The sequence below is a fragment of the Drosophila albomicans genome, chromosome 3 (genome assembly GCF_009650485.2).
Source record: "Drosophila albomicans strain 15112-1751.03 chromosome 3, ASM965048v2, whole genome shotgun sequence".
In the NCBI taxonomy this organism is placed as follows: Eukaryota; Metazoa; Arthropoda; class Insecta; order Diptera; family Drosophilidae; genus Drosophila; species Drosophila albomicans.
The window spans coordinates 54,887,623-54,910,230 of NC_047629.2; the positions used below are offsets into that span (position 1 = coordinate 54,887,623).

Genomic DNA, 22,608 nt, shown 5'->3' on the forward strand with positions numbered 1-22,608 from the left:
ACATAGCGGCAAACAGTGCCTCACACACACGCTCGCACACGCCCACTTCACAGTATTGAAAACTCATTTGGACAGCGGGCAGCAAAAACAATTTGCAAAATGAAAAAATACAAACAAAAAACAAAAAAAACTCAATAGTCTGTTGTCTGTGCCTTTTTTTGTTGCCTGTCTGTCTGACGCTCCATACACTTGACTGTCGTAATGAAACTGGCCGACTTGGTTGCCATAAAAACGTGGCCAACTCAGCTGAAAGATGAGCTGCATTAGGAGCGACCTTCTATCTTAAGTCTTGGTCAATGGGACACACACTGATGGCGCGCACTGTCATTAGTGCAAGGAGCGCCCCCTAAAAAAGAAAAACACAGAAAAGTTGAGCAACATTTTAAGCGCGCGTAAAGCAGAAGTAAAAATTATGAAATTATCAAAAGCAAAAGCAAGCAACGCACATTTTCCGCACTTACCAACTAGTTTTTGGCCTTTTAATTATGTGCGTGTTATTTTTTTCGTTTAGCTCGCTTGTTGTTAACAGCTTTGTGCGTGGCTAAAAAACAGAAAACAGAGAAAAACAAAATCACATTATGCGACCCCGAGCCGAGCAGACTCGAATAATAAGTGTTTGTGATCAACGTTCGTTGCTCATTAAAAACTAACAACTCATCGCATCGCATTGCGGCAGCAGCTAACGAGTTCCGACGACTCTGCGTTTTGGCCATTGTGTTGTGCGTTTTGGGCCATGTTTTGATATCACATGAATTATGCCAAGTAATGGTTAAATATTTATATATTTATCTCTGTGCGGTTGTGAACATGTGTTTCCCAAACATTGAACAATTGATTCGAAAACATCATAATTTTTACACAAATATTTTGATTGATGCTCTTCACTCATCGCAATTTGTCTTTGCTTCTTCTACTTGCAGGTATGTGGCAGAGTCTCCTCCTTCTTTTCCCCAAAAATGAAAGATTGATGCAGTGCTAAGTACAAATTGATTATCGTATGGTTGGCACATATAATTGTGGGCGTGACGCACATAAATTCTGAAACCAATTGGCTGATTTTGTAATTCAATTGGAAATGCGGAAAAGTGAATTGTAGTTGCCTTAAAAACTAAGAATTTAAGTTGAGCTTATTATGCTCATAAAGTGGACATGGCATCAGCTATCAATACTCTATTTATACCCGCTACCCATACGGTAGAAGAGTATTATAACTTTGTGGCGTCAGGAAATGTATGTAACAGGTAGAACGAGGCATCTCCGACCCTATAAAGTATAAATATTCTTGATCTAGCCATGTCCGTCTGTCCGTCTGTCCGTATAAAACACTGGATCTCAGAGACTATAAGAGATAGAGCTATAATTTTTTTCGACAGCATTTGTAATGTTTGCACGCAGATCAAGTTTGTTTCAAATTTTTGCCACGCCCACTTCCGCCCCCACAAATCAAAAAAATCGATTAACAAGCGTAACTTTAGAGCTAGAGCTGCGAATTTTTGTATGTACAATAATATTTGTAGTAATTGTAATTCCTGAAAATTTGGTTGCGATCAGATCTTTTACCAATTGGATTGTAGATGGATTGAATTGTAGTTGCCTTAAAAACTAGGAATTTAAGTTGAGCTTATTATGCTCATAAAGTGGACATGGCATCAGCTATCAATACTCTATTTTCTTTTTGCTTTTGTTATCAGCTTTTACTGCGAGCTGCGTTGCTCATCTATCTAAAACAAATTTCCACTTGCCATCAACTTTGATGTTGCCATATACAAACTGTGCTTCATCTGTTGACACACAACAGCAACGCGCACTTAGCAGCCTTCCCTCTCACTCCCACCTCCCTCTGTCTGTCTCTGTCTCTCTCTCTCGCTCTTTTGCTGCCGCTTTGTAGCTGATATCGCGCCATTTCGCCTCAATCATTTCAATCAGCTTTGGCTCACTTATAGCTTCAGTTACATTGACTTGGCTTTTGGCTTGGCTTCTGGCTGTCTGCCTCCCCTTCCTCTTTCCTCTTCCCTCCTCCCTACCGCCGCCCCCCTTGATGCGCTGAGCTGCTCTAAGCGTTTATGTGTATCCTTGGCGATATCCTTGTGTGTGCGTCTGCTTGTGTACTTTGTGCCTTAAGTTCGAACTTTAATCAAAGTCAACTTTTATGCGAGCTTTTTAAGGCGCTTTTTTTCGTTTGATGGATTTTGAGGCACTTCCTTTAAGTTCCCGCTCCTTCCCCTTCACCTCACCCCGTTGCATGTAATGTAACCAGTTGCAGGGCAGAGCAGAGTAAACGATGTTGGTGAAATGAAACGAAACAGGGGAAAAGCGAACTGCGATATAAGAAAGCGCAAAACTTTAAATTGAAAATTGTATTCAAGCGTTAAATTGGCTTTTTTCGGGATTGTACTGGAAAAAAACCGCACGCAGCACATATAAATAGCATACTCTCACCTCACCAAAGGTTGATGGGGAGGGGGAGGGAAGGGAGCATGCCCCTCGCCTTTCCTCAGGACTTTCCACTTTCGGTGCAGCGAGCTGCATTTTTTATGCAGACTTTTTTTTTCGTGTACCCCTTTCAACAGTTCAAGCGTTGAAACTTGGCACAGATGCTTGGCTTTTGTTGCATGCCCCGCACACACACACACACACACACACACATTCACACATGCGTGGGATCAGCTGGGTATATGATATAGTAACGAATGGGTTGCTGTTAAAACTTTAGCGTCTAGCATAAAGTTTTGCAGCAAATCTGTAAACCAAAGTTCAGCGAGTAAAGTAGCTTTCAAATGTATTAAGATTCACTGCTGATTAAAATGTAGAGTATTTAAATGTGCGGCATTCTCTGGTTCATTTCTCGGCATTAAATTATACTCCACTCAGTATATGTTGTGTGTGTGTGTGTTTAAGCAGTGGGGCGAACGAACCTTGCGGCACGTGTAAACAATTTCATCAAGATTTTCGTTTTCATGAGGCACAGCTGCAAAATAAGGAGAGAGACCCCTCTCCCCCTGTTCGGCGCCCCCCTTTGGCCAACAAACATTCCAATAATCGTTGTATGTTTTGCATGTTAATTATGCTTTGTTCTGTTGTTGTCTTCTTTTGCTATGCTTTATTGTCATTTTCATGTTTTTGCGTATTCAATAAGCGCACATGCTGACTTCCCTAAACACACTCCCCCCACCCCCACCTCCACTTAAACACCCCTAGAAGCACACACACAAGCGCACACACTCACACCATTGAGGCTAGTCGATTCTATGATTTTGACATTTGTTTTCGGTTGCCTCTCTGCATGCAAATGACACTGGCGTTGATAGCAACGCAAATGATTGGTAGTTACGGGGATTACCAGCAACGGGGGGAGGGAACTGGCAACTGGGGGTAGGGTAATAGTGTGTGTCAATAGACAGAAGAGCAGAAGAGGGGGGAGGACAGTAGAGAGACACGCACTGTTCGTGTCATTTGTTTTAGGCTCGTTCTGACAGCTGCGCTTGACCAGCAGCCATTGGGCTTTTGGCTGCATGTGATTATAATGAAGTGTGTGCAGCATTTTTCGATCTGAGTTAAGACCAACATAAACACGACGACCACCAGCTAAATAAAGAGAGAGAGAGAGAGAGACTTTGCTTTAAAAGCTCCGCTTTAAATTCTCATCATTTCGTGAGGAATTAAAGTACTTTTGTTTTGTTCTTCTTATTAGATTGGTATGCCGAAAATTAGTTGACGGACGCTTAAGTATGAGTATTCATTAAATACACGCTCGTGTACTTGAGTACTCATAATTTACATGGCACTGAGTACTGAGATTTAATCAAAACTTTGAGTATTGGCAGCCTTGAATTGAATCTCTCACTCTCTGTGAACTGGTCGTAAACAGTAGCCACATCCTGCAGGCATTCAAACACTTATCAAATTATCTTTGAAGCCCCAGCAGAAACAGTAACAGAAAGCGAAGCAGAAAGCGAAGCACGTTACTGTTTTGGGGCAACTTGGTTGGCAAATCGGTTGCGTGCCAGATAACCATCAATATGCTGGCGATATTTATGAGGCGCGCCCGCAGGATACAGGCTTTAATGATAGCCTAAAAGAGGGCACTTAATTTCAGCTTCAATACTTCTACAGCTACTTCGGTTCGTTTCGGTTTTTTCTTTCCTTTGGCTACCACTCGCAACTCGCAATGCAATCAATAACGATTTGATGAGGGCCGCAGCAACACAAAACAGGATCTCACATATATCCCACCTAGGTCAGAATCACTTAATTGTGTACATGAATGTTGTTAGTGCAAGCGAAACGAAAGCGAAATAATAATGAGGGTAATATTAAGGCAGAAAAAAAACTGTAGAAATTGGTCAGCAAAAACTACAACAACGATTACATTGTTGGGCACTGTGGGCCTATCAAGTATGAGTTTCAAACAAAAGCGAAAACTAAAAGTAGCCAAGTTTCGTTTTTATTTTTGTTCTGCCTCATTTCTGTTGTTGCTGTTGTTGTTGGTAGTTGGTCGTGTCCTGGCAGCCATTTAATGCGCGACTAACACGCAAGCCCAAGTCTTGGAGTTGGAGTTGAAAACAACCCGAACAAAAATGCTTTTCTTTTTTGTTTTGTTTGGTCGACGGTTTTGTTCTTGGTGTTCTTCAGCTGGGTTTTTAGTGTGTGTGAAAAAACTAATAAAGGGGCAATTTAGGCAATTCTTGTTGATCGTTTGCTGGGGGCCGGCACAAATTTGTGGTATCTGTTCTTTCTGCTCGTTCCATCCAACAACACAATGGAATTTATAATAGCAATTATGTGTGGAGAGTTCATTCAGCAATTGCCATCGCTCTGGGCAAATATTATATGGACACACTCATACTCGAAAACTGGAATATTTGTGGGCTGCAATTAGAATAATATTTACATTAAAATTAAAGCACATTCTAAGCCGGATTTTGGTTTGGCCTTAATTTTGAATGGGGCCCGTCTCGTCGTCTCATTTGAATTTTGATGCAATCTCGATGACAACTCGCATTATGATAAGTAGCTCGAAACAGTCACAGCATCGATTTCAGCTTATCGCTTATTCCCCATTCGGGTTGGAAATGTAACGCCCCGACTTAATTGTGTCTTGTTCGTTTAATTAGAAACCAAATAAATAATATTCAAACGGGTTTCCCCAAATATTATGTGCAACGTGTTTGCAATAATTGCAATTTTGCCAAATCAGTGTGTGACTTGCATATCCATAATTTAGCTACTGTTAAAAGTTGTTAACATGACAAGTCATAGGGAGAATCTGCATATCAGGTTCGAATGTTAATTTAACAGCAGTACGTTAATTTAGGTATGTTAAATGTGCTTAACATGTGTCAGAGTAGGTTAACAGGTTCAATAAAAAAGTGAATTGAATATAAATTTAACGAAGGTATATTTAATATGCATTAAATGTGGGTAATAATAAACTTGACAACGTGAGTAAATTTAATATTAAAATATAGTAACAGTCGGTTAACATTTCAACAACATAAAAGAAGTAAGGCAAGGCTAGCAATATTGTAATATAATATTAACATAACTCAAACATTAGGAACTGTTGAGAAATTTGTAGAACGATGAAAGGAAAAGTTTTTGAAGCATACAAGAGTATATAAAATTTAGTCGGAATGTATTTTCTATTTAAATATCCATAATTTAGCTACTGTTAAATGCGGTTAACATTACAAGTCATCTGCATATCAGGTTCGAATGTTAATTTAAAATCAGTATGTTAATTTTGCTATGCTAAATGTGTTTAACATGTCTGAGAGTAGGTTAACAAGTTTAATAAAAAAAAAGGAATTGAATATAAATTTAACGCAGATATATAATATTTAATATGCATTAAATGTGGGTAATAATAAACTTGACAACGCGAGTAAATTTAATATTAAAATATAGTAACAGTCGCTTAACATTTCAGCAATATAAAAGAAGTATGGCAAGGCTGGCAATATTGTAAAATTAACATTAGTAGAATTAAGGACTGTTTAGATATGTAAAACGATGGGTTAGTTATTAAAATATAGTAAGAGTCGATTAATATTTCAACACCATGAAAGAAGAAGCTTTTGAAGTTATAAGTTTAGCATAATAAAAGTATATCAATTTAAGTCGGAATGTATTTTCTATTTAAATATCCATAATTTAGCTACTGTTAAATGTTGTTAACATTACAAGTCGTCTGCATATCAGGTTCGAATGTTAATTTAACATCAGTATGTTAATTTTGCTATGCTAAATGTGTTTAACATGTCTGAGAGTAGGTTAAAAGGTTCAATAAAACACATGTGTAACATTTCAAGAACATGAAAGAAGAAGCTTTTGAAGTTATAAGTCTTGCATAATAAAAGTATATCAATTTAAGTCGGAATGCATTTTCTAGTTAAATTTTAAGCGAGTGTTACAACAAGAGCGTTACAACGGGGAACTCTCATATAGAAATTTGAGTAGACATTTCCTCTTAGGCTGCACACAAGTCTTCACATGTTTTTCTTGAGTGTAGAGTGTAGAACAACGGCAGCAACACAACATTCGAAGCCTTTTAGCATTTCCGCAGCTGCCTACTTACTAGAAGCATCTGTTTCCATTACACTTCATACTTGTGCTGCTGTTGTTGTTGCTGTTGTTGCTGCTGTGCACATGTGCTCTTCATCAACGCCTACACACACTCATACATACACATGTCTTGCTATAGATCTTTGTTAACTCAGCGCTTTGGATCAAAATAATACTCTGGTTCTTCACCACGCCCCAAGCTAAGACCAAAATAAATAAAATAAATGTTACTGATTTTTTTTTGCTCTTGCTGTTGCTCTACGTTTCTCCTTCTGCCGCTGTCATTGTCCCTCTTTATGTTGAGTTGTTGCAAAAGCCATTACATTTATTTATGTATTTTGCGTTGACTTTGCTGGCTGTGTACTTGGAGACTTGGAGAGGCGCCATTGGGTTGCCACACGTTTGCAATCGCCTCTCGCTTTGACACACACAAATATACATATGTACATATATATATTTTTTGTTTAATTTCCATGCCAGTCACGCATATCCTGACGGTGCGTAACCTCAGCTACCCGTCTCCTCAACTCAGTCATTTACTTTAGAATTTATTTATAAATTTTCGCGTGCCTTGTAACATTTAATCTCAATCTCTACCACACGCCGCGGCGTCTTTAGCTCTCTTTCTCTCTCTCTCAACAGTTGTCTCACTCTGTGACTTATTATCGCTCAACGCTTGTAATCTCAGTTTGTTTTTGTTAATTTTTCGTTTCCTGCATATTCTCGAATTTTCCGGGAAAAAGTCAATAATTACAGGGCTTAGGTACAAGACGCAGTTGCACATGCTAATGCTAATGGAGTATAGAGAATAGAGAATGCCTGGCAGCTTATCTATTTTTGAGTTTTTATGGAAATTACAAAAACAGCAAAGGCAAAGCCAACGCCCTGACGACGCAATTCCGAGAGAGGCCCAGAAACAATAACGAAACAAGCGAAATATTTCTATCTTAATGAATTTGACCCCCAGTGTCAATTTAGACTGATTAAACGACCAGACACTGGGCCTGAGAGCAACCAAAGCAGATGGAAAGAGAATACACAGAAAATGTGTGTTCAAGTGCACATCACCTCTCTCTCTCACTCTCTGTTCACTAATGTTCTATCTCTCTCTGGCAGTGGCTGTATCAACAACACAAGTATTCCAGGCTTGTTTATGTAATTGAAACATTTGCCGCACAATTTATGCTTCAATTTATGCACACATTAAATATTTTCTGTATTTTTTAATGACTCGCAAACAATTCCTGTTTTTTCCCCCTCGTTTGATTTATGCATATTTTAATCCATTCACATTTAGATATGACAGGTTTTTTCCTCTTTGCATTTAATCGGGATTTATCGAGTGAAAAGAATCAGCGATTTCAGTGGCATATGCGAAAGTATTTGTTTAAACTAGTTGAACAAATTTTTGATGACTTTTTCGTTGGGTGGAAAAATAAGCGGATTGTGTCGCAAACATTTCTGCATTTCTTTTGTTCAGAGTGGGGAGTAAAGTTATTTTGAAAACTCTATACATGGAAATTAATTTATTGAGCGTGCTGCTAAGCTATATAAAGAGTGACAATAATTAGACGAAAAAATGCCAAATATCAAATGCAAAATTCCAAATTAGTTTGTGGCGGGAAAACTAAAATTGCATGAATACATTTAAAAAGTATGCTAAAATTAAAACAAGTTTTAATTGTTTCCTAATGCCCATGGGCCAAAATGATGCCAGCACATTTGAATGATTTAAATGAGTATAAATATTGATGTGGCAAAAGCATAAATCACGAGTTTTTGCTAATTATAATGGAGTATAATGATGGAGTAGGATTGAATAGGATAGGATAAATTAAAAGCTCTACAATTGAATACACTTAATTAAATTCTTTGTTAGAACTTCAGACTAATGCGTTGAATTTCTTTTTGTTTTCTTACAGGTATGTACCATGGCAACAGAACCTAATGCGATACAGGTATTAATTATAAGCCCAAGTATTTTGCTTACAAAGTGCCGCAAGTATTCAGTGAACTCCTCAGCAACAGCAACAGCTAACACATGCTTTTGTGTGTGACACACCCCACTTGGAGCACTCACTCTTGCCTCTTGCCTTGTGGAAAAACTAAATCAACACGCATTTCCTCTTCAATCCAATTGTATGTGTGTACTGTAGTATCTGCATTCTGTGTATAGCCGGGGCTCAGTCATAAGTGCTATTATGCCTATTTTAAGCCCCATATTTATACACACTCTCATTCTCTTTGTCTGCCTCTGTCTCTGTCTCTGTCCCTTTCGAGTAAGGGCTTTATAATATCGCACACACAAGTATCTTAATGTTATGTATATATATATTTTTGTGGTATGGTCATGGATCCCATATCCATGCTGCCTTATTTACTACGCATTAATGCCGCAAATTAAAATGCTGTGCCGTATGCCGTTGATGTTGCCATTGCCATTGCTGTTGCCATTGCTGCTGCTTAATGAGCAGAGCTTCTACAACGTGCCGCGTCCCTTTCGTCTGGAGTCTAATTTTAGCCATAGCTGACTGGCTGCCTAGTTGCCTGTCAGAGGCTCCCAGTCCGGGTCCGGGGCCGGGTCCGGGTCGACACTCAGACCTCAGACAGTAGCCCATGGTGGTGTACGCAGCATGGGGTGACCGACGCTCTCAAATCTCAACAGCACTAAAGGGAAAAACGAAAAACGGCACAGAAAAAAAAAGAGGGGAAGAAAAACTGAAGCGAAGGTAGCAAAAGGCAAAATGAAAGAAAACAAAAAGAACTACTACCACGACTACTTCACAAAAAGAAAACTTTATTAAAGAGCTCAGCTGAGCTGACTGACTGCCTGACTGACTGACTGACTGGATGTCTGACGACGAGTTCTCCATACGCAATTACGAGGAAATCCAGTGCGATGTATGTGCGCCGGGTGATAATGTGAAGGGGCGCTTGAGCAGGGATAAAAATAGACAACACACACATGTCGAGAGTTGTTCAGTTGCTCACAAAGATATTTCCAGAAGAGACACACGATGTGCAAGAAAAAAAAGAAACGCTGAACGCTGAGCGAGCAGGGAGAGAGAAAAACAACCTCGAAAGGATATTGTAGCAAATGGCAGCAAATAACGGTGGCAAACAGAGGCTGCCAAGAAGGATGGGGGACTTGAGAGCCCAAAAGAGCAGCGAGAGAAAGCCAATGCTGCTAGAGAGAAAGGAAAAAAGAAGAAAAAGAGTCGCTGTGCAGTTGCCGCCATGTGTTGCATTTCAAAGTGTGTGAGTTATGGGCCAAGCTGCCCGACTGCCAGATGAGTCGACAAAATGGCAGAAAAAACACACTGCACAACACGAGAAGAAGAAGAGGGACAAGGCTGCTTTGCACTCGGCACAATCTCGAGACTAGGCCACCTCATCTTGCCACTAAATCAAAACCACATGCAAATCAATCAATTCCAATCAAACAATGCCCAGTAAATTGGGGGAATGCATCTTCATCTCAATGCTCAGACTTCAATTCCAGGTTATCCATTTCAAATGCAATTCGTCTGCTGGCAGGGCAATCATTAAAGTTTATGCCACAACACTGTGCGTTGTGCCACATACATCAAGCTTCCTTTCGTTCCACTTCGATTCGCTTCGTTTCGAGTCGTATGCAAATTAATTTCTTATAATTAATACGGACTCGTCTCTTAATATTGCATTCTCAGACGTTGCCTGTGTCCTGCTGTGGCTTCTGATCCTTTAGCTGCTGCTTCTGCTGTTGCTGCAATGAATATTGAAAATATTTTCATAAATACCAAAAATATTTGCCATCGCATACATAATGCATTAATATTGCCTTTCTGCCTTGCAGCAACGTTGTCAGCGAAAAGTTATGAAAAGCTGCACAATTTTCACAAATTTTCGCCCAACTCAAAGACTTGCAAAGTGGTTTAAAGCAAATTCGTTGCAGTTATGTTAATATGGTTTAGTTTGACTTAGAAAATAAAAGGAAATTTCAACGAAATTTTCTAGTTTCTTATTTAAATTTTGAACCTCTTTTTAGATAGATTTTTGATACGCAGCCACATATCAATATCATACCCGAAGTCCTGTTCAGCTCTCCCGCTGTGCGAACACAAACTTCCTGTCTGCATATTTTGATATTCTGCAAATTTGCAAGCCATTAATTACAACTATTGCCAGGCAGGCAGGCAGTCCACTGGCCGCACATACATCAGAGGCGAGGCCTATAAACTTTACACCTCAACAGCTTATGACTAGGTTTTCCTTTCCTCCCTTTTCATTCTTACTTTGTGCTGCAACTAGCAAAATTTTAATTAAGGCAACATAGCTGGCTGGAAGAGTAATAGTTGCCATTTCCCATAGCAGCAACCGTGCTAACCACTAAATCCCAAATGTCAATGAGTTGAGGTTACAATTTTTGCTTGCACTTAACCCATAACTTAGATAGATGGCGAGGGGAGTCGAGAAAGAGAGAGAAAAAAGTGCTAACGGCAGGTGTCGTTTGCGGCAAGAGCTTCCAGGCAACACGTTGCCTTAGTTGTTGGTGTAAAAATGATAAATTATCCGAAAAATTTGCAAAGTTCTGAAAATTACGCATTAAATCATGCAGAAAACATTGGTAAGCAGCACCTTTTGCCGGGTCAGGTTGTGAGCTCTGAGCTCACCGAGAGAGAGTGCAAAGTCATTCCGGGCTTTATGGCTGTGATTGCGGCAGACAACGAGTGGGGGGGGGGAGAGTTCAAGGTGGAGGGGGAGGGTAGGCAAAGGGTAGATCTCGTAGTGCGTTTCAGGCTATATAGGGCATCAAAAAATTTTATCGCTCGCATGAGCAAAAGTCTTGCAATGCATTTTATAATGCCGTTGTTGTTGCTTTTCTTTGGATTTCTATATATATTTTGCTGGTCACGTTTTTTGCCCAACAACACATCTTTTGTAATGGTCTGTGTGTGTGTGTGTTTGTGTATCGTAAATTTGAGCAAGCAAACAACAGTAACAACGTAACAGTGAGCAACAAAAGGTAGCAACGATTTGCGTTTCGTAGCATAAAATTTAAGCACCCGCTTTGGCTATTTTGTATTTTCATTATTATTACTAGCCATGCTTATAGTCGGAGTCATAGTTGTTATTGTTGCAGTTGTTGTCAGCTATGCTTTTCCTTTGTCTGGCACATATTTCATGGCTATGATTTACTCGTTGTTCAGGGCCGTTGCCTCGCACATCCAACCGAAGCATCTCAGCCACAGCCACAGCAACAAACAACAACTCAAGCAGAACAAGTGCCCAGTTCAGAGACTAGCCAACTCCCACCTTTAGTTCCTCCTCCACCTCCCACTCTCGTTCCCACTCCACCTGCTACTGCTATTCTACTGTTTGTTTATTTTGGGCTGACTTGGGTCAACTAGTTGAGACATGAACCTAATTTACTGGCTGAGTGCTTTTCATGCTCTACCCTCGCTCCTTCTTCTTCGCCTTCGCCTTCTTCTTCTGCGCATTTCAAATGTCTTATTTAGTTTTGTTTGTTTTTCAAGTTAGCCCACATCTAGACAGTCAGCAAAAGTTATGCACGTGCTAACAGGCTAACATTAAAGATAGTTATGAGCCCAAAAAATCACTAACTTAAAGTGACACTTGAGTAATTGCATTGATTAAAAGTTTAGCCAGATCAGTTGCTCGCATAAATATAGATTTATCAAGCAATTGATTGAGTCGTAAACTAAACCAGTTGCTAGCATAAAAATAGATTAATTTAGCTGACAGTTTTATTTAGATAACAAGCAGATAAGCAAAATAAATGTGCTTCCTGCTTTAAAGCTAGCTGCACACACCATACCGACCACAACATGTCAAAGTGGTCAAATAACACATAAGCACAACCATGTTCATTAACGTTAACGACTCTCTGGCTGTCAAAAAATCTGAGCACTGATCCGTGAGTGGAAAACCACGCTAACCGAACTCATCAGTCTCGCAGTCGCAGTCTCGCTGTGGAGTCGCGGCAGTCTTGTTAACGTCAATGTTTGCCAATTTGGTCAGGTTAACAAGTTGAATTGCGTTGCACGCTCTGCGCCTCAAGAGTATGCAATAAGAGTTGTTTATTGCGTGTTGTTGCTTCTGCTCTCTCTCTCTCGCGCTCTCTCTTTTAATTGTTTAACGTCTCAAATTACACTGTGAGTGGCAGTTTGGTTAATGGCTGACAACCTTTTAAGTGGAAAATCAGCCAAGTCGCGTCAATAATTGCCAGTCAGTTGACTAAATGGACGACACATGTTCTCCACTGCCTCAATTTTCCTTTTCACATTTTATGAGTCTGAGTGCGAGTGTGTGTGTGCGCACTTAATGTAGTCTGTCAGAGAACAGTCAGTAAACGTACTACAAGCACTTGATAAGCTTTACATGTGTTAAGAGACTGCACTGTTTCGTCCGCAGGGACAAAGTATGGAGAAAGAGAGGCAGCTCAGTTTTTAATGAAGGCTCATCAACAATGTTGGTTTGTGGCAACCGGCAGGTAAATATGGAGCTGCATCTCTACAGCTTAGACTAGAGACTAGACTCCCTCTCTCTCTAGTCTTGGCTCTCCATATATACCAATTACTTAGTCATTGTAGCTATTATGTCGCACCCTCGCACCCACCCCCAGCTCTTTGTTGCCCCTCGTTGCTTGCTTAATTGCCAAGTCCGTCTCATGCCACAGCAGCCACTCATTTAGCAGTAGCAGCAGCAGCAGCTTTGCCAGTTATCCCAAATGCATCTCAACCATGCTTTGAGCTGAACAACAACAACAATGGCAACAGCAGCAAAAACGACTGCAACAAATGAATGAATGTTCAACCCTTTTAACTCGAGTGGCGTCGGCATCGGCATCGGCACCACAAACCGACTTTTGCCTGCTCTTCAGCTATCTCTGCTGCTGCATTTCTCGGCACTAATTTGCTTAACATTTGCAGATTGATGCAGTTTAACTGTTTCGAGCAACATTAGGTTTTCCCTCTGCGAACTTTTCGTATTCAAATTTTCGGTAGTAAAATTTTCAATTTCCAGGTGAATTGCTTAACTCAGTTTACCCATTTTTTTTTTTTTGTATTTTGAAGAGTTCCGCATATGAAGCCAAAAGCAAACTTTAACGAACAATAATAACATTTCGTATTCCATTTACCGAACTACACACACATGTGTACACAGTACGTATACGCAATTGACCCACTTATGAAGCTTCATAGGCTGAGTATTAATTACATTACCAGCCAGCAATTCAACAGTCGCTCAGGCGAATCAGAAAAGCCTATACACAAACTAACCGACAATTTGCTCGCAACAACAGCAACAACAACAACGAGGAGTAAACAAAATAATTCCCACACTGCAGGGGCTTCACAATCCTTGCGCCAGTCAGTGGAGCGTTGTGAGCTTAGCTGAAGCGCTTAAGCTAAATGACCAACAGCAGGTGACGACGACGACGACGACAAAATAGCTGTAAAATTAATTGATTTACAACTGTGGCAAGCGTGAAAAGCACTGCGACGGTCATAACAATAACAAGCAGAGAACCAGAGAAAAAGAAATCCGTAAGTGGAACTAGAACTGAAATCGAAACACAGAGAGGGAGAAAGAGAAACGTTAATAATACCCAAAGAATGCTGAGCCAAAGGGAGCATTTAGTTTTAGCTTAGGTTTTATGGGTATGAAATACAATCCGATTAACGATAATTGCTTCAGGTGGTGTATCGCGTATACGCCATGTGACTTTGTGATCTTAACGCGCATTTAATGGCACTTTATATGCTTGCCACGCCCTCGCTCATAAGTTGCGTGCAATTCGCCGGGAGGCCCAATATCAAACAGAGGCCGTAGCTCATTTATTTTTCATAACTTTTGTGCGCGCGGCAGGAAGTGAGCTTTTGTTTTTAGCCGTCAGTTCCTTCCGCTTTGAGGCGTTGTTTGTTTACATAGCCGAGGGAGGTAGCCTAACTTCAGCTAGTTAATAAGCCATAACATAAAAAAAAAAAGCAGAAACAAAAAACACAAAACAAGCTCAACACACGACCGAAAACTAGAAGGAGTCGAAGTCGAAGTGGAAGTCGAAGCCTTGCGTGTTGTGCTATTTCTGTACTGTAATATAAATGATATCGCAGCGTATCGATATGCAACTAAAGTTATCGCCTTAAAGGTTAAGCGCTGTCAGGTGTTTCTATTGATTGCCGCACGGCTTGATTTATAACCATGACGCGATGGGCGTGGCCAGCTGATTGCATTTAATGCCCATACAAATCAATCACTTGAATGAAGCCAACACCAAGTCGTTGGCTTGGAAGCGTCTTCAGCATTGTTGCCCTGATTTGTTGTGTCAGTCAAGAGCGTTACTAGAGAGAGAGAGGTAGGGGAGTGGTGAGTGGAGAGCAAAGAGTTAGCTGGCAGCGTTTACTGTCTTGCTTCCTTTCTTTTTCTCAACGATTTGTTGTCGCAATCGGGCAAATCGCAATCACAATCATCGCTGTCATTTATTACGACCAAACGATGAGTATGTGTGTATTTACCCTTCCTTTTGGCTTAGCTGTTGTTCAATTGCAGCCGCTTAACGGGTAATTCGAGTGCCAGACAGACAGACAGACAGAGATTCAAACAATCGCATGTAGAGTGTGCAATGTCTCTTCTGACTCTCTCGATGTCGAGTGTAATGCGATATTTGTGGCTTCATTGCATTCAGAGTGCGTCGAGAGAGTGAAATGAAATCGCAAATTGTCATAGCAACTGGTTATTCCAGTCGCCCAACTTTCAATTACTTTCGAGTAATTCAATATAGTTGAGCGCTCTCCAGCACATCGTTGTCAAATTATGCAGATGATAAATGGGATTTTAGATTTATGGCGATTAAACATCAAAAAAGTGTATACAAATATTTGTGATTCTGTTTCTTTTTTTTGTTTTTTTGCAAATATGCCAAACAAATTTTTAGATATTTTTAAGTGCCATGAATCATGACTAAATATCAAGGCAAACTGCCGCCAAGTCATAAGTTTTCCATGTGGCCGCACGCCTCAAATGTTGAGGAAAAGCGGTTCGTGGGAAAAGGTGAGCACACTTGCTGTGTGTCACAAAAATAAACTAAAGCCCTTACGACGACGTCGGACACGCTTTCGTGAGCCCATGAAAAACAAAATCAGCAAAAGAAAATCAGTCTTAAAATAAAATTGTGGGAAACTGTGGTAATGCTTGACTAGAAAAATGCCCTGTTAATTGTGTAAATTATTTATATTCTTCTTTCAGTTTGTCAACTTCAACTCGAATAAATTATGAATTCTTCTGAATTTAAAATATAGTTTTTTAATATTCTGTACTGCATTTGTTTTTTGGCGTCGCATATGACCCCGTTTCTATATAGGGCATTAAAATGCGTTAAAAATAAAAATGCCGACTTGTTTATTTATTTATTTTTATATTGTTTTTTTGATGTCGCACAAGATGACAGCACCTTTAAGCATGTGTGGCATAATTCGTTGTTGTCTCTTAACGCTTATTTCTTTTTCGACTTGAGTGTTTCCTCTTTTTCTGCTGCTTTTGCTGCCGCTGTCAACGCATCTTTCGGTTGCCATAATTCAAGTCTGTCCGTCGGTTGGTTGGTCGGACAATTGGCACGCCATTTGCATAGCTAAACATTAGCTCCTAAATACAAATTTCAGCGATTTTGGCTATGTACTTGTGTTGTGTTTGATTTTGCCTCCGTTTTATTGACATGGCAAAGAACGTGAAAGATTTTCGCTAGTTGTGTGTGCTTTTGATATTTGTCTTCATTTATTTTTATTGATTTTGCTGCTGATTCTGCTGCTGCTTCTGCTCTGCAGCTGATTTATATTGGGGTGTGGCCAAAACGGGCAATTTCATTTTCATTTGCGAAGCCAGTGAATAATCACAATGCAATTTTTTTTATGCGCTGTACCTTTTTTTGCCATCCAGCCAGCCAGCTTCCATTTTTGGGTAGTCTGGCATTTTCACGACCTCTGCCAATTTTCGCACACTCTCTTTTGGCTTTTGCAAACGCTTTTCAATTATTTAATTTTCCACTCACGTTCGTTAGTTCGACAAAAATGCTGCGATATAAATCCGGAAAGTGCATCTTCAGCGCGCACTCGACAACGACGACATTCTCACGTTTTCATTGGCATTAAGGTTTAGTTGATCGCCTCCACACATACACATATATATATATATGTATACACTCCTCCTCTGCTGGCATGCTTCATTTGGCCAACTACTCGACGACTGCAGCAGCAGCTGTAGCTGAGGGCGATTGATGACAGAGCGTTAGACTCTAGCTTCAAGTTGAACTCGAAGTTGAAGTAGGAGTTGAAGTTGAAGTTGTTGTTGTTGCTGTTCGGTTCGCCAGGCTTGGCTGCATAAATTCCATTTAAATGGCAAACGAGTCGCATCATCATCTTCATTATGATCATCGTCACGAGACATCTTCAGCTTTAGTTGTGCCATTAATAACAACAACTACAGCTACTACTACTCGCAATGTGGGCAGCCCAGTGACACACAAATGTGCCAACAACAGTAAAAATATAAAAAGAGGGCAGTGGCAAAAATAAAAATGAAGAAAAATCAGAAGCATCGGGCAAAACCACATTTAAATGCTGTGCCCGGCTCTTACGATTCCAGTTGCTTCGCTTGTTCGTTTGTTTGTTTGTTGGGCAAAACTTTTTGCAGATGCGCAGCAAGTAACTCGTTTCCCCTTCCCCCTCTTCCCATTCGGTGTACTCGTTTTTCCATTGCTAAGCTGACCGGTTTGTGGCCTAAGCCATGTTACAGGCCCACTTGCCGTTTAGGGCCAACACAACGTTTTTTCTATTTCGTTGTTGTGGCTGATGTTGTGCTCACCTGCAACTGACGTTTTAGGTTTACCGTTTTGCAGCAGCCGAAGCTCTGTTATGGCCCCTAAACAACAACTGTTACAACTCGCACTCCAACTCGCATTCGAGCTGCAGCTGCATTTTCATTCATAAAACACACAATGGGCAAAAATGTGCAGAGAGTTTACCGCAGTCTGCATGTTGATACAATCTTTGGCCAGACTTTGAATTTTGCAAATGGGAAAAGTGTTCGTTAAGCACTCGAATTCGTACTCGCACTTGCACTTACTGCTCAATTGCTGCAAGTTGCCACTGGATAAGACTTCGAAAATGGGAAATGGAAATAGAAATAGAAATGGAATGCATACAAAAGTTGAACAAGATCATTAATCAGTTAGTTAGAACAATGCTAGACAAGAGAGGAAATGAAACAAATAAGTTTGCTTCGAATTGTATTTTGCTTTCTTCATTCGCTTCTCATTTTTCACGATTTAAATGAATTCGCTTTGTAATTATGTTATTTTCCACAGCAGCAGCAGCAGCAGCTGGAGTTACATGCGCAGCTTCACAAATTACGCATACGCCATGTTGCCGTGCTCACTAATTTGTGTTCGCTTTTCATGCACTTTCAAATGACAGCTGCTGTGTTGCTGTTGCCGTGTTATGTTCTCGCCTTATTAAGAATAGAGAGAGGATGTGAATAGCTGCAGAGTACGGCGGCGCATTCAGTATTTCGAAATAAATTTCCGGCTGTGTCGTTGATTTGCGAAAACAGAAACCCTCCTTTCACACACCGTGTAGCTTGTGTATTTTGTATCTGACACCAACACGCCACGCTGCAGCAGCAAACACTAGCAACAGAGGCAGACAGCGCCGTGGCAATTTCAGTAGTCATATTACATGTCATGGCTCTGACACATACCTGAAGCTATAGCCATGGCTATGGCTACGGCTATGACTATGACTGTTGCTAGCTAGGCACATCCTTTAACACTTCAACACGCTTTCGCTACAATTTCCTGTGCAGCTGTAATCGAATATAGCAAACATTTCTGCACTAATTCCAAATAAGTTTTTGCAGTTAACATATTCTAATGCAGCTTGTTTTGCCGAATATTGCCTTGTTAATTGAATTGACAGCTGACTGGAAATGACCTTTATCCGGCCAATTGCAATTGCAAATAGCAATTCCATATTGCAGTCTCAGCAAATTGGCTAAAAACACATTTCGGAACCAGCCGACATTGACGACGACACCTCCTCCTCCTCCTCCTCCTCGAATAGACAGACAGACAGTCAGAGAGACACCTACTGGAAACGTGATCAGCATCGACCTAGAAAACTTTCTAGCTCACGCCCATTGAGCAATCGAGACACAAAATTCAGAGTCAGAGTTTTGACTCCGAACCGAGGAGGAGAGATAACAACAAAGTTAAACAATCGAGGCGCGCGTGTTGAACAAATTTCAATTTCAATTTCAATTGGCTGCCTTTTCGCCTGCTTGTTGTTGCGTTTAATTGGCATGCGACGCGTCGCGTCGTGCCGTTGGCTAACCAACTTGGCTTGCCATCGAGTCACCCAGTCAGCCAGTCAGCGAGTCAGCTAGTCCAATAGCCGTGTTGGCCTGTCGGCTTTTTAAACGTGTGTCGCCAGCGCCCCAAATTTGCCATTGCATTGACCAAAATTGGCGCTTCGTCGACGTCTATTGCGTCAGCAGTGAATAGTGAACAGTGAACAGTGAGTGGAAGCGGCAACATACTTGTACTCGTATATTGAGCAATTGGTCAAATGATTGCTTTTCACTATGTCAGGTTCAAACATGGAACATGCCGCACCGCATCGCAGCTGACGCACAAATGTCTCGACACACAACTGGGAAAGCACAAACTTTTTGGCATAATACTCGATACATTCACGTCATTGTTTATTAATATTCAGTTGATGTAATGCAACTAAATAATTTTGCTTGCCAAATATTTTCGTTGGTCACAGCATTTGTTATTCAATTTACTCTACTACGAGTAGAATGAACGGAAAGTGTCTCAAACTCGAAACTGATTTTGGTATCGATTTCGATTTCGGTGCGTGTTTCTAGAGCCAAATTGTTGCTCAATGAACTTGTTATTGAGAGTAACAATCGTGACATACATTGAAATGCTTAAAAATAGCCAAGCTTCTCGATAATTGATATATTTTCTAAGAATCCAATTTTATGCTTCACTGCAAAGCATCTTATTCTTTTCTTTTTTTTTTGGTTCAATCCATTATCCTACTTTGCTGGCATCTCCTGTAAATTGCTTTATGTCACGCTGTTGTAATACACGCATTTTTTGACACAATATTTCTTAATTTTGGGGCCATCAATCAGCAGATGGAATGCTTTAGTCGAGTGGCACGTTTAAATATAAAGTATACGCAGCGGGTGACGCATATATTTCACAGCGTGCGTGAGAGAGAGAGAGAGAGTGAGTGTAATGCATACATTAAATGAAAATTACTTCTATAATAAACATTCAAGTTAATGCCAGAGGTAAATATTCTCTATGTGGATGCAGTCTCTGTTGGCATTGATGAAATTTTGCGCCAACACTCAAGACAAATACTTCAGAGATGCCACTTGAAAACGCAGCGCGCAATTGTTGCAAAAATGAAAAGCGTAAAGTGTTTTGTTGAAAATGTTCCAAAAACAACACATAGAACGCCAGTTGGTAGTCGGGGCTGCCAGCGAATGTAAACAAAATTGTGCGCGCCCAAAAACGACGCCGCCGACAACGCAGTCAATAAAACAGCGCCAGATGCGGACAATTGCGAGGAGGATGGTGGGAGGCAACTAGGTAGGCACCGGGGGCAGGGAAACATAGGCAGGCAGCAGGATAGATTGGTGGAAAAGCTGGAGCACCGTATATAAATTGCGATGGCAGCCGGTTGCTGCTGCTACATTGCTGCAAATACTCGTATTTGCCATGCAAATAGGTTCGAAACAACAAAATAAAAGACAAAAAAAAGAAAGAGAAATGCTCGACTCTAAAGTGCTGTTCGAGTGCAATTAAATGCAAAATATTTAACAATGCAACCGTGCATAAAAATGCGAACGAGAGAGAAAGAATCGCTTGCAGAATTGTCGTTAAATTATGAAAGTATTGGACTGTGGCCCCGCACAATCAATAGTCACGTTAATTGTCTCTGCAATATGAACCTTGTGTGTGTTTCTGTATGCCTTGTTTTAAGTGGGCACTCCGACTGGGGCACACACAATTCAGAAGAGTCCCAGACGTTATCATGCTGAGAGACTCATTGAGTATGACGATGACATCGAGAACGTCGACGACGACGACACATTTCAACATGTTCGACTTCGAGTGGTGCAAAGACGCTCTCTCTCTCTCTCTCACTCTCTCTCTCTTTGCCTCGTTTTTAACAAGTGCATAATTTGCTGGCATAAGTAACGTCGACATGTCGTAGTTTGTCATATTTCGCTTAGAGTGGAAAAATTCAAATAAAATACGAGCATTTTCATTGGGACTTCAAAATGAATTCACGAAGAATTTTATGTAAATTTAACATGACAATTTGCGCTTTAGTTGTCAGAGCGTTGCAAACCAGAGAATGGCAACATACTCGTACGCACACACATACATATATAAATAAATACGAGTACATAAATATTTCATACTGCAACGTGGCGTATGCGCAACGTGCGCGACAATTTGCACGGTGGATTACATCACAGCACAGCACAGCAGAGCACACCGAAAGCAAAAAGGGGGGCAACCAGCAGCATCTCGATCTCGACATGTCATATGGCTTGCATTTAATTAACAAGCTAATTTTTCAAAGCACAAATCGCTGTGGCGTTGCAATGCGGAAGAAGAAGAAGCCGCCGCCTCAATGGAGCCTCGACGGCGACGACGACGACGAAGAGCGAAATGCTGCGAACGCGATGCCAAAAATATGAGCACTGACATTTCGACGCATTCGAAACGCTGTTCTATGGCTGATTTAATGAGTTGAGAAATGAGCAACAAGGAGAAATGCAGCCAAAATACTTGCTACAATCAAAAAAAAAAATAAAAATAAAGAAAACAAATACAGTTTATTATTGGATTAAGAAGTGAAATGCTTTTGTTTCTTGCGGCTTTGAAGTGCAAAAGTGTTTCTTTAAATAAATACATTTTATTAACATTTGCTTATTGGCATATTTAAATTGGAAAATAAAGAAAATTACGTTGTGGTTTGCTTGTTTGTTGAATTTAAACCCTAAATAAATGTGGCATCTTTTGTGTTTTAATTTTATAACATCATTTCTGGCTCATTGCTTGTAATATATTTAAACTAATTGCGTTTGGCAATGGTTGCTACAATCTGTGTCACTTTTGAAACATGGCTCTGCCTCCTAAATCTTCAAATTAATAGCCATTTCATGTAGACTTCGTTAAGCGCCAGTAACCAACAAACACAACAAAACACAACACAGTACAGCACAGCAGCAATTTTTACAGTAAAACATATTAAAATGCCACTCACACGATAAGCCCCTTTTGCCATTTTTCTCTTTCAGCACTCTTCAGCTCTCTCCCCCAATCCCATTTTCAAATGACAAAAAGTTTGCTGACAAAATGGTTGAAACTCTGGTGGGGACTTAGTATTAGGGGAGAGCGAGGGTTATTTAGCTACAATAAGCTGCAAATTTTGCATATTTCATAGATGCTGACAGTACAGTCCTAGTCTGTGTATGTGTGTGTGTGTGTGTGTGTGTGTTTGGTGGGTGTTTCGCCTGGGCTCAACGTGTGGTTGTTGGCAGGTAAACCAAGCAAAATAATAGCAGAAATTTATACAAATAAAAATTGCAATTTAAAGCGCGCCCCGTGGCTTCATTTCCCTTCAGTCCTCCCTTATGTGTGTTTGTGTGTGTGTTCTATGCATGTAAGTGTGTGTGTGTTGGCTGCCTTTTGTCTGGCCAAGAGCTTAGCGAGCATGCCATAGATACCGCTCGGTCATGGGTTACCTGTGAAAATAAACTATGTTACATGGATTTCATTTTGCACTTTTATAGCCGGCCAACTGCCAACGAGCAAAGCACATATTAGAGCAGTATTTTGGTGTCGCAACCAAAATGAAATGTGTCACCGAAAAAGAGAATGAATTGCGACTAATAAAAGCGCAGAGTTGCTCTATAAAAGAAATGTGGAAATCAAAATTTAATTAAATGATT

General features: G+C 40.4%; 1 protein-coding gene across 1 annotated transcript in view; it reads left to right on the plus strand.

Annotated features, from left to right (window-relative positions):
- LOC117570178 (hormone receptor 4) overlaps positions 1-22,608 on the plus strand; it is an 83,713-nt gene that overhangs the window by 34,642 nt on the left and 26,463 nt on the right. Inside the window, 1 exon segment of the mRNA XM_052005307.1 lies at positions 8,487-8,522. Within this exon segment, the coding sequence (XP_051861267.1) occupies positions 8,487-8,522 (36 nt within the window).